We start from the raw sequence: 18062 nt of genomic DNA on the forward strand, positions 1-18062 counted from the left end.
CATCTCGTCATGTCTGGCATTCGATACGATAAAACATACTCAGATTAAATAAAGTTACTTTGGCGTTGAGATTGAACTGTTTTACCGTTATATTACAAGTGCACACAAACAATTTGCTTATTACTGCAAAGAACTCATAATATAAGGACTTAAATGCCTGTACCCGCTTGCCCTCAGACCAACACGCAGAAGTCCATTGTTTACTTTCCGTGATGTTTTAGGTAAAATCGGGGTTTTTCAGCCGGGCCTCAAAAAGCACTCGAAGAATAACCCAAGCTGATTTTAATACATGTTTTACAGCAACATAAAAGTGTTCCAAAGGCGAAGTTTCAAGGAATTTGGAGTTATGATACTAGTCGAAAAATATCTCTGAATTTTATTCGTAAATTAGGAATTTGACCTAGTAACTGAAAGGGATTTCTTTCAAAATTGTGTGTTTATTCTCAAATGGCGATTTTGAAATTACTCTCGCGATTAGTCCCTGAATTTTACTCCACTTGGTCCAATTACTATTACAAATAGGTGCGCGGAGAACCAATCACGATCGAGAATTTCGTTATAGATACGATTAATTTATTATTATATAATAACCCAAGTAATTCTCGCATTTTGATTGGTTCTCGCCTATGATCTATTAGAGGACAGACGCACGATTGACGTCATCATTTCAAAGTTTTTCCCTCTGTGTTTTGAAATGGCGGAAAGTTTTGAGAATTTAGATAATGTTTTACATGACTGGGCAAAAGATGAAGTACAAAAAAGTCTTGTCGAGGCATTAACCAGGAACGAGAAGCATAGTCTAGCAGGAAGGAGAAAGATAAAGCCGTTTCTTTCTTAGAAAATGACTCAGAAAAAATACTCGAGCAGTCTCAGTCGGCAGTCGAGCGAGACTAAACCAAACACAAAGTTAGTCTTGGTAAGCCGAGAACCATCGCTTTATCTCGAATTTAACAAACCCAATAAACAAAATGTTTATGAGATTAATTTATTTAAAACACTGAACTTTTCTCAGTCTCAAAATAATTGTTGACAAAGTGATTGTCTGGAATAAAACATCAAAATCACTTCTTAAAATCAGTTAAAATAAAGACATAACCTTGCTTTCCGATGCGAATGTTCCAGTCCGTTTCAGGGCACAACAGCGAGCAAAGTATAGCTCACTACAGCTCACGGCCAACTGTATCGCAGCTAAAAGCTGTCTCCGACACTATTTCAAACTGATTTGAGAATCAAAAACCACAGAGGACACAAATTACCACCATCACTAACGCTCCTTTCATTCAAAACTCGAATCGAATGGCCTCCAGGTTGACCGCAACCGCAAGTTTTCCGAGCGCAGTTTTTCAACTCCTGCAATATTCGAGGCAACATCCAAGCTTTTCGGCTCACAGGGCTGCTCTGATGACAAAACCTGACTTGACTTATCCAGCATTTTCTTTAAGATTTGTAGATTTCGCAGTTCAACTCTACTTTTGCTGTAAGTTTTCATTCCACGAGAAGCGACGCTCGAGTCAAGTTTGACAGTGGCGTGATTTTCCTGGACCAATTACAATTCTTTGCTACGCATAGCAACCAATGAGATCGCTTCAATTTGTATAGACAACAGATTACGTCAAACGGTTTTTTTCGTGTTCGCCAAAGTGGGCAAAGGGCGGTTTTCGAGTTTTGTTGAAAGATTTTGAAATAAGAAATAAGCTCAATCTGTAGTAGTTTGTTTCGTTATTATATAAAACAAATAGATTCCATGTTGCGGTGCGTCTGTTCAGTAATAGATCACAGAAGACGTCAAAATGTGGTAAGAACATCAGTGACAGACTCGGCTATCGCCTCGTGTGCCACTTTTTTGTTCTTACCTCATTTTGACGTCATCTGTGATCTATTACTGAACAGACGCACGGCAACATGGAATCTATTTGTTAAATAGAAGATACATGTATGCATAGGCCTACGAGCTGGGGAGGCGAGGGGCCTGGAGCCTGCCCAGCTACGGACAGACACGTGAAAAAAAACAAAAAATAATGCTGTTGGCGTGATTTCCAAAACTCGTCAATTTAGTTTCTAGTTAGTTACTTTTATTGGAACTTTTTCTCTTAATAAGTTTCAGATTTTGCTAGATTGAGACTGTTAATAGAGGTTATTGAGTATGCAAGCTTTGAATATAACTAGTTTTGTGCGAATTGTGAACGTTTTTGTTTCTCATACAATTTGAGTGCGTTTGCATCCCGATTTAAACACTCATGCATTCGGACAATGTGTAATTTTTTCGGGCAAGAAGGTCACCGCCCCCTCAAGCCCGAAGGTGCCCGTCATCAGCACAGTAATGGGTGTTTTTACAATTCATTTGGTTGCGAGTGCTCTAATCATTATTGCTTTCACGTGACAGTTATCTGTTCCAGATATTCAGCTAGTTCCATTAAATAGATATCAAACCTCTGCTCTCTAACTACTTAGTCAGCTTCCTTTAACTCCTGGAGAAACTCTCATTCAGGTTAAGGTATCATTGTATGGTATCCCTAAGGATTACATCTCAGTGTACAGTATCATTGATGATATTAATGATAATAGTCATAGTATTTAAGAGCAAATGTCACCAAAAACCAAGCAAAATTTGGATTTGGCAGCAGAAGTCGAAAAATCGATTTTTCTGTCTTTTCGTCAACAAATAACCCTTAGGTAGACATGAAACGTGATGTAGATTTTTGGAGCTCGAAGCGCTTTAAATTCGAGAAAATCGAGGAAAACGATTTTCGCCTCGACGGTCTCCAAAATGGCCGATGGCAAAGGCTTAAAATTAGAAACCTATAAACTTAATTTGCGTCCGCGTGTGTAGGAAAACCAAAACTTATCGATATTTTTTCTTGAAAGACAAAGTATTCAGCTATCCAAAGCAGGTTAGAACTTGACTTGAGCGCCATTTGAGAATAAACACACAATTTTGAAAAAAATCCCTTTAAGTTACTAGGTCAAATTCCTAATTTACGAATAAAATTCAGAGATATTTTTCGACAGGTATCATTACTCCAAATTCCTTGAAACTTCGCCTTTGGAACACTTTTATGTTGCTGTAAAACATGCATTAAAATCAGCTTGGGTTATTCTTCGAGTGCTTTTTGAGGCCCGGCTGAAAAACCCCGATTTTACCCAAAACATCACGGAAAGTAAACAATGGACTTCTGCGTGTTGGTCTGAGGGCAAGCGGGTACAGGCATTTAAGTCCTTATATTATGAGTTCTTTGTAGTAATAAACAAATTGTTTGTGTGCACTTGTAATATAACGGTAAAACAGTTCAATCTCAACGCCAAAGTAACTTTATTTAATCTGAGTATGTTTTATCGTATCGAATGCCAGACATGATGAGATGTCGATTTCACACCAAAGCGAAACAGCAAGTCAAAAACGTTTTTACTACGCGGCCGTCCAATAATTAATTTAAGATAACTAGTCACTAGAGGAGATATTTACTGAATTAAAGCTTAAAACAGTTGCGTTTTCTGTAACCTATCAAGTTCGTTTGCAAAAAGTTATTTCAGAGTCATTTCAGGACCGGCAATACAGGTTAAATTTGGGAAAGAAATCTTAAATTTCATTGTTTATTTTGTTTGCAAGTCACGGTTTCTTTCCCGGCCGTGGAATTTTACCAAAGAGCGGCCGTTTATTTCCGAAGCAAAACATGTTTCTGATAGTCTTTTGTACTTTTGTCAATATATAGTTTAGTTAAAATTGGCATCTACAAACAAATAGGAGAACAATACGTCCCGCGAATTCCAATCAAAAGTTCGGTCAGAAATATTTCCCGCCAAAGCGAAGTTTTTTTTCTAATGTTTTCACTTTGTTTCGACTTTCTGCGACTGGCAATCCATGACTCACTAAAAGCCCCGCTTGCAATAGTTAGCTGGACTGCAGGATAGAATATTTAAGCACGCCAAATCCATTTAAGCTAATTAATTTTACCCAGTGAGTAGGTTGAATTTTCCCAAGAGAATTCTATTTTAGACGTCCCGCTGCATGTAAAAACGATATGTATCCTCAGTTCTCTTTTTCTTTTTTTGCTGTGCATTTTTTGTTTTTTGTTTTTTTTGCCGTCGTGTAAAACATACTGCAACCATATAATGATCGAAGCTCTAACCTAAATTAATTTTGAGACTTTTGCTAACACTTCGTTTGCTTTCGGAAGGCGTGACGCGTTATATATACAGCAGATTGAAGGTCGGACGACCGAAGTTCGCAAATGCGGATCTTTTTTAAAGGTTTCTGTCGTTTCTCGGTATGTTTCAAAAATATGAACTGTTGGATTTTGGGTCAGAAGAATTACTAAGCAATGCGGGTGGACTCTGGTCAGTTATTCTTCCATTATCGGCGCATAAACTGATGAAGACCGATGAACGAGATTGTCGCGGAAAGTCAGAAGTCAGCGAATCGTATTTGGCAGTGATACGAAAAGACAGGTTGGGCAACACCAATTTGCTGATTTCCAACATGGTATCCGTTCTACGAAGAGGTCACGAAGGAGAGAAGAATAGAATAAAAATCCTAAGACTTATAAATGCTGCTATGTCGGGATTGCCAGCGGAAATCTTTCTTGCAATCAATGTTGTTTTTGTCGGCGCAGGTTAGTAGCGGAGCTCCGGCGGCCCTTGGGGCCGCCGAGCGGAGCCCCATTCTCATATAGGAAAGTGAAGGAAACCCATGAGTTGTTTTTCTCATGGTTATCATGGCTAGCGGTATTGCTCGTTGACGCGTACGCAGGACGGCGACGACGACGAAGTCGCGCAACATGGCGGCCATACTCCAAATAATAGGTTCACAGAGATATGCACCCTTGCTTTACCGTGAACTTCTTTGATATTGGACATCCATGTTACAGAAAACCTCACCGCAAAGTTGAAAACTCAAATCAAAATTCTACCTTTTCCTGGGTTAGCTTACTCGCGCTCTGAACAACCCGGCCCAGGAGCTACGCTTTTAGGCTGGCCTAAATCCATATATTATACCTTCCGTTCTACCTTCGCAGTTTTAAATGGACACGTTCTACATGAAAAGGTTGGAAAATAAGCGCCTGCTCGCATTTACCTTGCAGCCCCGTTTTCCATATTCAACTGAAGTAAATGCAACTCTGTAACTTTATTTATACATGTACACAGTTAAGCAAGTTGAATTGTTTAGAATTGCGGTGCCGTTACGTGGTTGTGAAATCTACACATTGTCCGTTTGTCAGTATAAATCTAATTAACGTAAAAAGATTGAAATATTCCTTGTGAGTTAAGGTACCTTTGAATGCATGAATAAACTCATGTTATCATTCTATTTTACTTTAAAAGAAGCATATTGACACGCAGAACGAAAATATGATAATGAAAGAAGTTAAACCGCTTTACTTCAGCGGACTCTCTTGGCCTCAGAAAAACACGCAAGCAGTCTATTGTTTACTTCTTGCTGATATTTTCATTAAAATCCGGTTATTTCAGCGGCGCGTTAAAAACCACACGAAGAATAAGCCAAGCTGATTTTGATACATGTTTTACAACAACATAAACGTGTCCCAAAGGCGAAGTTTCAAGGAGTTTGGAGTTATGGCACATGTCGAAAAATATCTCTGAATTTTATTCGTAAATTAGGAATTCGACCTTGTAACTGAAAGGGATTTTTTTCAAAATTGTATGTTTATTTTCAAATGGCGCTCAAGTCAAGTTCTAACCTCTTTTGGATAGCTGAATACTTGGTCTTTCAAGAAAAAGTATCGATAAGTTTTGGTTTTCCTTTACACGCGGACACAAATTAAGTTTAGATAACTAATTTTAAGCCTTTACCATCGGCCATTTTGTGACCGTCGAGGCGAAAATCGTTTTCCTCGATTTTCTCGAAGTTAAAGCGCTTCGAGTTCCAAAAAAACTATGCCACCTTTTATGTCTACCTAAGGGCTACTTGTGGACGAAAAGACAGAAAAATCGATTTTTCGACTTCTCCCGTGCTATGTCTGCTAATTAGAAAAATTCACTCGTAATAATTATAATAATCATAGTATTTAAGAGCAGCTTCGCCCAAATATCAACTAGACTTGGAAACAGAGGAAAAATCGAATCTCCTCAAACTCGCCCAGCATGAAGCTCTGCGGGCACTAGTTACAAAAATACTGTTTTAAGGTGGCTCAAACAGTTTTGTTTTTTTTTCCAGACTTATAGCACTAGGTGCGATTTTTCAGGCTTGGAACTGTTCTGTTTTGAATGGCTGTGCTATTTTTTAAGGTAACTCCACTGTACTTTCCATTGTGTTTATGTCAAAAATTAAGGTTTTACTGTTCTGTTGCATAGCAACAAACTTGACCCACTTTTTACCATCAATCGCATCTATCTTAAAAACTAAACCGGTGAACCCATATTTTTTTCTAAAAATCTTTTTATTAGCCACAGAAGAAAAAACAGGGAAAATTATATGCAAATCTGTGAAGAAGATTTCGCTTAAATTAAAAAAGTGGAAATTCTCAAGTTGAAAGAATTCCACTCCACAAATGTTTTTACAATCTAATCCTCTCAGACTGAATCTGTTCATGTACAACGGCATGCCAGTCCTAGCTGCTATCATTATTTAAGTTACGAGATTTATAATTTTTACATGTTGCCCAAAGCGTGTGAGGCCGTTCGATCATAAGAAAAAGTATGTTAATAAATTGTACTCATTTCAAGCATTGATAAGTGGTATTTTGTAATGGTTTTAATCTTCCTTCAGATTCTCCTTTTATCAATGTTGCTACGCTGAATCAAAAACTGAGAACCAGTTACAGCTCTGGAGCTCTCTCGCTACAGCTCTCTGAGGTTCACTTTGTGCCAAGCACCCCCCCCCCTTCGGGGTAAGTTCTATTCCTCTTATCTCTCAAAGGTATTCTTACAATATATAATATTATGGCATATCCGTTCTTAATACACTGTAACATTCTTAGGTTGAGTCTGTGAAAGACTTTGATCAATTTTGACGCTACAGAGAAAACGACTAGCTCATTGTAAAAACATTGAGAAGAAACTAGACAGGTTTTCAGTTTACGCCTCTGAAACTCGTGAATATGTCAGTTTGAGCTCAACCAATACTTCATGGCCCTTTTTTTTTACGTATATTTAGGGCTAAACTGCGAATTTCCTTCGAACTTCAATAACACAACTTCAATACACGCCATCAGCTTCAAAAGTTCATATTCTACATAGGACATTTGCCATGCAGTACGTCCAAAGGAGCACAAATATGACATGTGGAATAATCAGTTGTGGCCCTTTTACATTAACTTTTTTCACTCAACGAGTATTTTGTAATTGTATTTCTCTTTAAGAACTAAAGCAATGCTTCCTTCCAAAGTCACTGTGATCCCTCTTAAGTATTCAATTCTTTCTTCACGGATATGAGTGCTGCGAACAAATTCGCCATCTTTGGTGTATATTTCGACATGCAGGTGTTCTTTCTCTGGCTCTGCAGAAGCGACGACTGACGACATTTTCACTTGCCTGGAGGAAAGCAATTTCAGGAAAGCGATAAGATCCCTGTGTCACCCTGTGCCACTTCCACTCTCCTCCCCTCACGGGGAACTTGTGACGCAGGTTGCTATTGTCCTCAAATTTATAAACAAAGGCGCGCTCACATAGGCCAGTTCCAGGCTTCTTAAATTCCACCAGTAGATGACTGGAAAACGGACTAATGACTAATGAATGGAAAACTGTTAAAACTGGTGTTACAAGAAACAAAGAAGGTCTTCAACTGGAACGAAATCTAAATATACCTCCACGAACAACAAGCCTAACCGTACCGATAGTGAGGCTTCAGCACAGAATGACGAGCGGATAACAGTCGTTGTCGGAGACTCCCTCATAAAGAATGTTCATGGTATAAAAGTTGCTAAAGCCGTGGGTCACCGAGTAGTTGTCAAGCCATTCCCTGGAGCTAACATTCATGACATGAAATCACACATTATTCCTACGATTGAAAGATCCCCCGACCAAATTTGTTTACATGTGGGCACCAATGATTTGAGATCTTCTCCGCCGAATGACGTCGCGGATGCTATTGTTGACTTAGCCAGAAAAATTGAGGGTGCGTGTGAGGCAGAGATAATCGTATCTGAACTAACAACAAGGAACGATGCCTACGGTGATGCAGTCAAAGCTGTTAACCGACGCCTGAAGCAATTTTGTAAGCAAAACGATTGGAAACTCGTAAGCCACTCAAACATTACCTCAAAGGAACTTAATAAAGGCGGACTCCACTTAAATAAAGAAGGTAACGAACTGTTGCAAAGAAATTTTATAGATTTTTTAAGGAATAATTGATCCCCGAGTTCCATGAATGTCGAGTCTAATGTTTCAACAAATTCGTTGGATCCTGTTTTAATTAATGAAAATAATCATACCTCTTCCCCAACGGCCACTTTTTCAAATATCTCTTATTCTGTACCGCCTGGACGCGGTTTGAAAATTGCCGGTTTACATATCAATAGTCTTACAAAGCATATTGATGAACTGACTTAGAATTCTTCTTGATGATTATTCTATCGATATTCTCTCACTTAACGAAACCAAACTTGATGAATCTATCAAAAGTTGTGGGCTCCATATTCCAGGCTATGAATCAATTCGTCGTGATAGAGATAGAAATGGCGGAGGTGTGTGCTTCTACTTAAAAACTTCGATTAATTTTGTGGTTCGTTCTGATTTGAATGTCGTTAACCTTGAAAATTTATGTCTAGAAATTCGTAAACTCAATTCAAAGCCATTTTTTGTAATCACTTGGTACAGACCTCCTTGTTCCTTGATAGAGTCATTTTCGTATTATGAATCACTTATCGGTAAATTAGATTCCCTTGGCTTTGAATATTACTTAGTAGGCGATTTTAACTGCAATTTGGCCTCTCCTCATTATGATACGAATACTCGTCGTTTATGTGAAATATCTGATTTATATGGGCTCCAACAACTCATCACTGAACCGACCCGTATAACTGAATCCTCATCAACATTAATTGACTTAATCTATACGAACTATGTTGACAGGGTAGTCTGTTCCGGTGTCTCTCATATTGGCATCAGCGATCATAGCCTTCTTTATGTTTATCGTAAACTATCTCCCGATTTCCCATCAAAGGGGCATTCTACCATATCTTACAGAAATTTTCAAAACTTTAATCGTGGAAAATTTCGCAACGATATCTATCAACAAGACTGGAGCTGTAATTCTGATGATCCAAATATTTTGTGGGCTGACTGGAAAGCAAAATTTCTGAGCATTGTCAACATTCATGCTCCATTTAGAACTAAACGTATAAGATCACATAAGGCACTCTGGATCAACTCAGACTTGAAGAAAGGTATGCGCGATCGTGACGCTGCCAAGAGAAAAGCTGTTAAGTCAAATGATCCATGCGATTGGGCAAAGTATAAAAAGCTGCGAAACTCAATAAATAATAGGATCAAAACTGCTAAGGCATCTTATTTTTCGAAAGCTTTTATGCAATTTGAGGGCAACTCTAAGAAAACTTGGCAAACAATTAATGAACTTACATCTCGCCGTAAAAGCAATGAGACTGTGAAAGAACTGAAAGTAAATGAATTTATTTGCCGCCAAATAAAAGTGTTTATGACTCCTACCCACTTTTATTAATTATTAAATGTAACTATCACAGTTTAACAACTAAGGTAAGCTAGGGAGGAATGGCAGTGAGCAGGGTTCAACCGGAGGGGGATGGAGTGTAATTTGTGCAACGTAACAAAAGGATTGAGTAATAGTCACGAGACTATCTGATGACCTAACTAACAATAGATTGATTATTTGGCAATAGTCACGAGTTGAGACGGAAAAGTACATAGCCTCGTTTTCATTGAGACCTATAAGATGATGCGTGTTCCTCGAGTTCGTCCTCTTTGTCTCCAGACCTAACACTCTGCGAGTTCAACGTTTCCAGCAACGTCTGCATTTGACACGCCTGTTCCTGAAATATTTCTGATCTTCTCTCTTTGCTGAATCAGAGTTGAGTATATTCTCTTGTTTTAGTAGCTATCATGCCTAAACCCAAAGTTCTTATCCTGGGCCACTCCTTCGTCCGTCGTTTCGCGGCATTCATCGCCCAGGGCGTGGATAAGAGGGTTAAAAATAATCTAGACTTAGCGGAGTCAGCTCAGTTAGCATTTCAAGGAGTTGGGGGTCGAACAGTGGACAAAATAAATGTATTCGACCTTCAAAGGGTTAGGAAAGTACAACCCGATATTGTAATCTTGGAAATTGGTTCCAACGACCTTTGCCCTCGGGACGCCAAACCTGAGATTGTTGGTTCAAAAATAGAGACCCTGGTGCAGCATTTACATGCTTACTTCAATGTCAGATTTATTGTGGTTTGTCAAACAATTGCCCGTTCTGCTTGTCCACGCGACAAGCAGAACGTGGCCTTGTGCCCTTGCTTAACCAGTACCTCGACGTGGTTCTGGAGGCGATACCATTCGCCGAATTTTGGCGCCACAAGGGGCTTCGAAAGCCAAACATTTCCGTCCTCTCGAAGGATGGTGTTCACCTAAATAATCGGGGGCAATACGCTCTATATCGGAGTTACCGGGGTGCCATTTTATACGCACTTAAACAACACGCTGCCATCAACGGCGCGGCGGGCCAAACAGGCACGCCACCAGCTTAAATTACGTCCATTTCACACAACCCTGCTGTTTTGTAAGTACGTGTGTACATATTTATCTTTTTGAGACCATATGTTCTCAGCTTTTGCGGCCATTTAACATGTTCCTAGCGGCAGCTCCCATTTTGGGGCTTGCCAAACATGTGGCCGTTGTTATTGTATTGCGAAATTCACCTTGGGTGCTTCAGTGCACTTCTACAGATATTTACTTTTGGGGCGTACGGACCTGCTGGGTTTTAGTTGTACAATGCTCAGCTTGCCTTACCTGTGATTACACAGTCTTCTAATACCGACATTCATTTACTTTCCATTATCCTATACACCTTTTTCTTCTAGCCGTTTTTATTATTTTTTTTCTACCAGACAATATGATGACCCGTGGAAAAGCCCGTGTTGCTCCCGCTGTGCCTTCAGTTCCTGAGGTACGCCCCCGCAAACGTGCTGCCAAATCGGCAAAACAAGCGAAAGGTGCGCCTACATCAAAACGTGCAAAGACGGGTTCGCCAGCCGAGGTTTCAAGGGTTGGGAGCGATCACCCCAGCCAACTGGTGCGTCGTCCCATCACCAGTGATCGTGAAGGCACCAGTAAAGCCAATACCCAGTTGGATATCGCTGCCATTGTCTCCGGCGCCGTTGTTGAAGGCCTCAAAGTTGCAGGAATTATCAAAGACACGCAAGGAAACGAAAAGGAGGACGCTAATCCAGCTGTTTCTGTACAGGAGTCAGTCGCAGCTGTGATTCAGGACATTACTGGTGAGAACAATCCACCACTAATAGATAGCAATAATTCTATTGGTTCTAATTCTTTAGTAACGCAACACATGGCCGAGGCTAATGACCGCCCTCAAATACTTCACACCCAAATTGGTGTCCCTCTTGCCTCTAGAATTTGGGAAAAGATTCAATCTAAAATTTGGGCGAATGAATACATTGATTTAGGGACGCTCTTACACAGAATATCTCCGAGTGATTATAAGTATAATTTCGTTGTTCAAACTACGCAGTCCAACGCTCGGCCGGTCATTAGTCTCGAGCCCGCTCAAAAAGCAAAACGGATTATAGCAATTGATCAATGGATCACCGCCTTTCAAACTTTTGTAGCTATCTACACTGTGCGATTCCCAAAGGACGCACCAGCATTAATGAAATACAGTGAGACAGTGCGGGACCTGGCGGCCAAAACCGCTCATTGGCGTTATTATGACGAAAATTTCCGTTTTTTGAGGCAAAAAACACTTTTCCCCTGGGACCAGATTCATTGGGAACTGTGGTTGCAGGCGCACCACATGCAAAAAGCGGTTCCTGTCACTTCGTCGGACGCACGCAACAAAAATTTAAAATCGCCCTTTCCGTCCGGCTACTGCTGGAAATTTCACAGGGGGGAAAAATGTTCCGGCTGCAATTTCAGCCACGAATGTTTTAAATGTGGATCTCAGCATCCCGCCAACAAATGTGCCTTTCCAAAGCGAATATCACATCCAGCATCAACAACCATGCCACGAACAGCCACATCAACAGCTGTCCCTGGCAAACCAGCCACGCAGTCCCGCCCTGTCTCGTCCAATGTCAACACCAATCAAAGTCGATAAACTGCAGGCGTACCTCCATGGATACCCTTTTAGAACGAGACAATACTTAATTGACGGCTTCCGTTTTGGTTTTTCTATTGATTATGTTGGACCTCGGATTAATTTTTCATCTAAAAATCTTGTCTCTGCGATTGCTAATCCAAGTGCCGTTGACGAAAACTTAGCCAATGAGATTAAACTAGGTAGAATAGTAGGTCCCTTTGAAAGGCAGCCTTTTCCAGTTTTTCATATCTCGCCTCTTGGCCTAATTCCTAAAAAAGTACCTTGGGAGTTTCGCTTAATTCATCATCTATCTTCAATCATTCACATATTCCAAAAATTGCATCCAGTGTTCATTATGCTAATATTGACGATGCGATTAGATTAGTAAGGCGCACAGGCAGGGGCTGTGCGCTTGCTAAAACTGATATAAAAAACGCATTTCGTCTTATTCCGGTCAGTCCCTCGGATTACAACCTGCTGGGTATTTGTTGGCGGGAAAAATTTTATGTTGACAGGAATCTTGCCATGGGGCTCTCGAGTTCTTGTAAAATTTTTGAGTTTTTTAGCTCCGCTCTAGAATGGATAGCCCGTAATAAATTGCAGATACCAGGCATTTTGCATCTTTTAGATGACTTTCTTATCGTTAGCAATTCTATTTCATCCTGTGATAATGAGTTAAAAGCTTTCCTTCGGACATGTGATGAACTTGGTGTGCCAATGGCGCCTGAGAAAACAGTGGGGCCTAGCTGTGTTTTGTCCTTCGCGGGCATTGAACTAGACACAACACTAATGGAAGCTCGACTTCCTAGTGACAAGCTTACTAAATGCCGTACTCTTATTCAAGATTTTATAACTAGGAAAAAAGTGACTTTGAAGGAATTACAATCTTTAATCGGTCTTCTTAATTTTACTTGTTCTGTTATCGTACCCGGCCGAACATTTTTGCGCCGTCTAATTAATTTAACGGTGGGGATTAAACGCCCCCGTTATTTTATACGTCTAACTCGTGAAACCATATCTGATCTTCAATTATGGCTTACTTTTCTAGAAGCCTACAATGGCAGATCCTTCTTTTTAGATTATGTTTGGCTTTCATCTGCAAAACTGCATCTTTACACCGATGCAGCAGGCTCGTTAGGTTACGGTGCAGTTTTTGGCTCGCACTGGTTTTACGGTAAATGGCCCGATAGCTGGATAGGTACAAATATAATAATTCTAGAAATGTTTCCTATCGTTGTAAGCATTTCCATATGGGCATCAAAACTAGAAAATAAGTGTATTTTGTTTCACACCGATAATCAAGGCTTAGTAGAAGTAATTAATAAGAAAACAACCAAAGATAAAAAGCTATTAGCTCTCTTGCGGGCGCTTGTTTTGCAATGTTTAAAGCATAATATTCTATTTCGGGCTATTCACGTGCCTGGGGTGCTCAATGTCAAAGCTGATGCTCTATCGCGCTTACAGGTCACGAAATTCAAGTCCCTTGGCCAGGGCATGGATCGCGAACCGACGCTTGTTCCAGTGCCTCTTCTTCCGGAGAGTTGGCCTCTATAACTACAACGCTTTTAGCTGCTAGCTTAAATAAGGGTTCTACTGAAGTATACAAACGATCATGGAAACTATTTACAGATTGGGCACAATCTTTTTTAGGTGTCACAACATTAGTTTTACCTTTAACACCAGCTGTTGTAGCACTATATGTGTCACACCTTTATTCACTTAATTACGCTTGCTCAACTGTCACCAGTTATTTATCAGCTATTGGCTATGCTCACAAGCTAGCAGGAGTCAATGATCCAACAGAAACTGCAATCATTAGACAACTTCTCAAGGGTTATCGCAAGTTAGCTCCGTCGCACGATGTGCGTCTTCCAATTACATTACCGATATTAACGCGACTCATTGCCTCTTTTGAGCACACAACGGAGTCAGCGTATCAATTGCATATGTTATCAGCCATGTGCTCTTTAGCCTTTTTTGCATTTTTGCGTATTGGCGAGATCACAGTTAACAGTAGCAATCACAGTAATCTTATTATGCTTCCGCAGCTGGAGCAGTTACTCAACCGCCTAGGGCAGGTCACGGCCCTGCAGCTCACAATTTCTAAGTACAAACATAGTGATACCGGACCCCCCTTTGTTATTTATATCTATAAAGAAGACTTATGTTGTCAAGTGAGAACTATATTAGATTTCATATCTACTAGAGGAACCGCCCGCGGTCCTTTGTTTTGTTGGCCAGACGGGGCGCCCATTAAAAGAAACTTTTTTGTGGAGCAACTCAATAGGGCACTTCGCTTTTGTCAGCTCGATCCTGCTTTGCACAAATCGCACAGTTTTCGAATAGGAGCAGCCACTTGGGCTGCGGCCAAAGGTTTTACCGACACACAGATCCGCCAGTTAGGAAGGTGGAAATCTAACGCCTTTCTTCAGTATATTCGTACACCTAGCCTATCGACCAAGGTAGTTTCTTTACAAGTTTAGTCCACACGCAGGTGATGTGGTTATTTGCTGTTTATATACAATCACGTCAATCATTATTTGGTCACCAGTCCTCGGGTGGGGCGGGCCTCCCTTCTGGAGGCTTCTGGCCGTTTTTCTCGTGCCCTCACCTTTGCTAGAGCTTTACGAACGAAATAATCGTTCCTAATTAGTTTTATTTGACTATGTATAATTTAATCAATAAAGCGGCCACCTCGTGTGGCCAAAATTTATCCCAACACTGGATCTGGATTACATTTTTGGGGGGCGCTCTTTGCAAACAAAGCTCGGCTGTTGACCAAATAATTGACTATAGTTTTTTCATTAAGTTGTATTTAATTGCATCTGGGAAAGGAGACATAAATGACGTTGTAATCAATAATTCTAGTGAAATTTCAGATACTTTTAATGACCATTTTTCAACAATCGGGCCCAGACTTGCCAATGAAATACCTCCAATAGGTCAAAATGATGATTCGAGCTACACTAACTTTATCACTTGTAACAACAAAACATTCCATTTCTGTCCAACTAGCGGTAATATTGTTTTTTCTCATCTAAACAAATTATCTAGATCTAAAGCAACAGGCCTTGATAACATTTCTGCTAGATTAATCCGTGAATGTGCTGATCTTATTTCGGTCTCTTTATCTGACCTCTTTAACAAGTCTTTGATTTCTGGTATATTTCCTCACGATTGGAAATGTGCTAGAGTTACTCCGTTGTTTACGCAGGGTGAGCGATCTGATCTAAATAATTATCGACCAATTTCAGTCATTCCAGTAATTGCTAAGGTATTCGAGAGGATCGTGTATGACCAGCTATATAGCTTTCTAACTAAAGAGGACGTAATTTCTAAACAACAGTCGGGCTTTCGCTCATTGCATTCAACTGTTACTGCTCTATTAGAAGCTACCGATAGTTGGGCGTTTTATATCGATCGCGGAAATGTTAATGCTGTAGTTTTTCTCGATTTAAAAAAAGCGTTCGACACTGTTGATCATGAAATTCTTTTAACTAAAATGAACCTCTCTGGAACAGCCTACCCTGCAATCTCAGGATGATAAAATCCTTTAATCAATTTAAAAGCAAAGTTAGACACGGCATTCATGGAAAACAGGATTAGTTTAATATTTAAATTAGGATTTACTACTTCAATTTTTATTAATTAGTATTTAGCATGGACTGTTTATTAGTAGTTTATTAGTATTAATTTTTTTTTTTTATATATATATAATTATATATATTACCTGATGATTTTTAACCGTGTATAAAGAAATGTTAAATAAATAAATAAATAAATAAATAGATGTTGTCATGCACATCTGTGGCTACACCATGAATGTATAACTTTGTATCCACGACTTCACTACAGACACTGAAATGTTTTACAAATTTACCACCGCTGTCAAACACCTTTAAGGTACAATCGTCGCGGTCCCCGATAATGAAATGTCCGCTGGAGTTTGTAGCAATACACACTGGCTCCTTCAGCTTGTGCTCCTCTTCACCCTCCTGACCAAATGACAATGTTACACAACACTGTTCTATGCCGTGCTTACGCAATACTTCAGTTAATCTTTGGTCGCGCAAAGGATCAACTTTGTCTTCTCCGACATCAACAGTAGGCCAAATCCAGGGATCTACGCCTTTATTGACTGTTTACGTGACATCGTAGACGACACGATTGACGTGGCAAACACTGGAAATGATTTGTCTGCGTTCGTGTTTACCAAACAAACCCAGCCCATACTCCCCCGAGGCCTTTCTTGAGCTGAACATCAAAACTATTCTGAACTGCTGACAAAGAGTTCAGTTCTTCAACGCAAATTCTACATGGTGATATGGCGTCCTCGGGATTGTCTAGTTTCTCTAGTATTGTCGCCATGACTCGATATTGCATTGCTAGAATACGGTCAGACGTTTCTAGAGCTTCATTACCAAAGGCTTCTGTTGCTTTTCTTCAAGAATCTTCGAATCTCTTCTTTGCGTCAGAAAGAGCCCTCGTAGCTGATTCATCCAGGTCAATAAGCTCCAACTTCTTCATTTCCTCGGCGAGAGAAAATGCTTCATCACAAGCTGCTTGTGTTGTTGACGCGCCTGGCTCGCTTCTGGACCTTGCCTTATCAGAAACGTCATACAAAAACCCGATTCCTTCCTCAAAGAAGCTAATACTCGCTAGCAAATCTTTCCTTGATAATCCATCCAACTTAGACTTGATATCATCGATTTCACGGACGATCAATCGACGGAATTTTTGTTCTGTTACATCGCCATCTTTCAGCTTCTCCGCTACCTTATCTCTGCCTTTATTCACAAGCAAGCCAATAGTCGCTTTAACCAGGGTTGTTACAATAGAAGACATTGTAAAACAGATATCAGAACTGCTGCGTGTTTAGCAGAAACGATGTTGGTGAAGGTTAGTGTCACGATTATTGAAAATATGACGTCAGCATCAGAAGCCCCCGCTCAATGGAACGTAACTTCGTATTTTGGATTGGAATTTCAATTGTCAGTTCTTTTTATTGGTTTTGCTCTAATATTCAGTAAATTTAATAGTCAATCTGAAGCCAAAATAGTGATAAATTACGGCATTAGCTAAGAAATAGGATGGACTTATCAGCCTTTATTTTGATTTACTGCATTTCAGTCAGAGTGCTCCCCAGTCCTAAATGTACATCAGGATCGTCTTATGTTCCTTGGAGTGACCTCTGATAGAAAAGATACTACTTGGGTCGATAAACAGGAAATGTGACGATATACACAATCCACCGTTTACGAGCACTCTCTCTTGTCTCTCTTACAGTGGCGGTCCAGACCTTGAGCTAAGGGGGCGGGGCGGGGGGGGTGGTGGTATCCAGACCTTGAGCTAAGGGGGTGGCCCGTTTTTTGTTTTTTTGCTTGCCCTGTCGGCTATTCTTTCTTGTGCGGTTTTTTTTTACCCAAAATAAGAAGGGGGGCGGGGGGAGAGCCCAGGCCCTCCGTCCCCCCTCCCCTGGATCCGCCACTGTATTATATTGATTATCGGCAAGAGAACGATACGTGATATTAGGCAAGTTATCTCAGTCGCATTTAATTTTACGGCCAGAAAATTCCGGATTTATCGTCATGACATGATGCACTTATGCGAATATTTTGATATTTAAAGAGGTTTAAAAGACAGAAAACCTCTGAAACGGTCTTTAAATGCTAGATATAACCACTTACTTTAAATTTTGAGATAATGTATTTGACATTGCAAATCCTGTAATAGAGTTGGTTTGGTTACAGTTTGTTATTCATCATTCTATTAACATGTTCAAGTTTTGTATCTGATTACTTGTACAATAAATTGTTTGTTGCGTTTCATCAATTCG

At 40.1% G+C, this 18062-nt stretch overlaps 2 protein-coding genes and 1 pseudogene across 2 annotated transcripts; 2 read left to right on the top strand and 1 right to left on the bottom strand.

The window, feature by feature from the left end:
- Positions 1-7090: 7090 nt before the first annotated feature.
- Positions 7091-17378, bottom strand: LOC149115215 (uncharacterized; annotated as a pseudogene).
- On the top strand, positions 9583-12839 carry LOC149115216 (uncharacterized). Its single transcript, XM_089284768.1, has 2 exons — positions 9583-10000; positions 11019-12839. The coding sequence occupies exon 2, from the start codon at positions 11024-11026 to the stop codon at positions 12242-12244; it is 1221 nt and encodes a 406-aa protein (XP_089140894.1). The 5' UTR covers positions 9583-10000; positions 11019-11023; the 3' UTR covers positions 12245-12839.
- Positions 12752-13883, top strand: LOC149115217 (uncharacterized). The gene has a single exon (XM_089284769.1). It carries the CDS (start codon positions 12752-12754, stop codon positions 13778-13780), a length of 1029 nt encoding a protein of 342 aa, XP_089140895.1. The 3' UTR covers positions 13781-13883.
- Positions 17379-18062: the final 684 nt, after the last annotated feature.

The sequence above is a fragment of the Orbicella faveolata genome, unplaced genomic scaffold (genome assembly GCF_042242905.1).
Source record: "Orbicella faveolata isolate gen_17 unplaced genomic scaffold, um_ofav_v1 contig_13, whole genome shotgun sequence".
Taxonomy (NCBI): Eukaryota; Metazoa; Cnidaria; class Anthozoa; order Scleractinia; family Merulinidae; genus Orbicella; species Orbicella faveolata.

What these genes read in the sequence shown, in the direction of transcription:
- LOC149115217 (XM_089284769.1), top strand. Translation starts at nt 12,752, where the DNA reads ATGGGGCTCTCGAGTTCTTGTAAAATTTTTGAGTTTTTTAGCTCCGCT.
- LOC149115216 (XM_089284768.1), top strand. Translation starts at nt 11,024, where the DNA reads ATGATGACCCGTGGAAAAGCCCGTGTTGCTCCCGCTGTGCCTTCAGTT.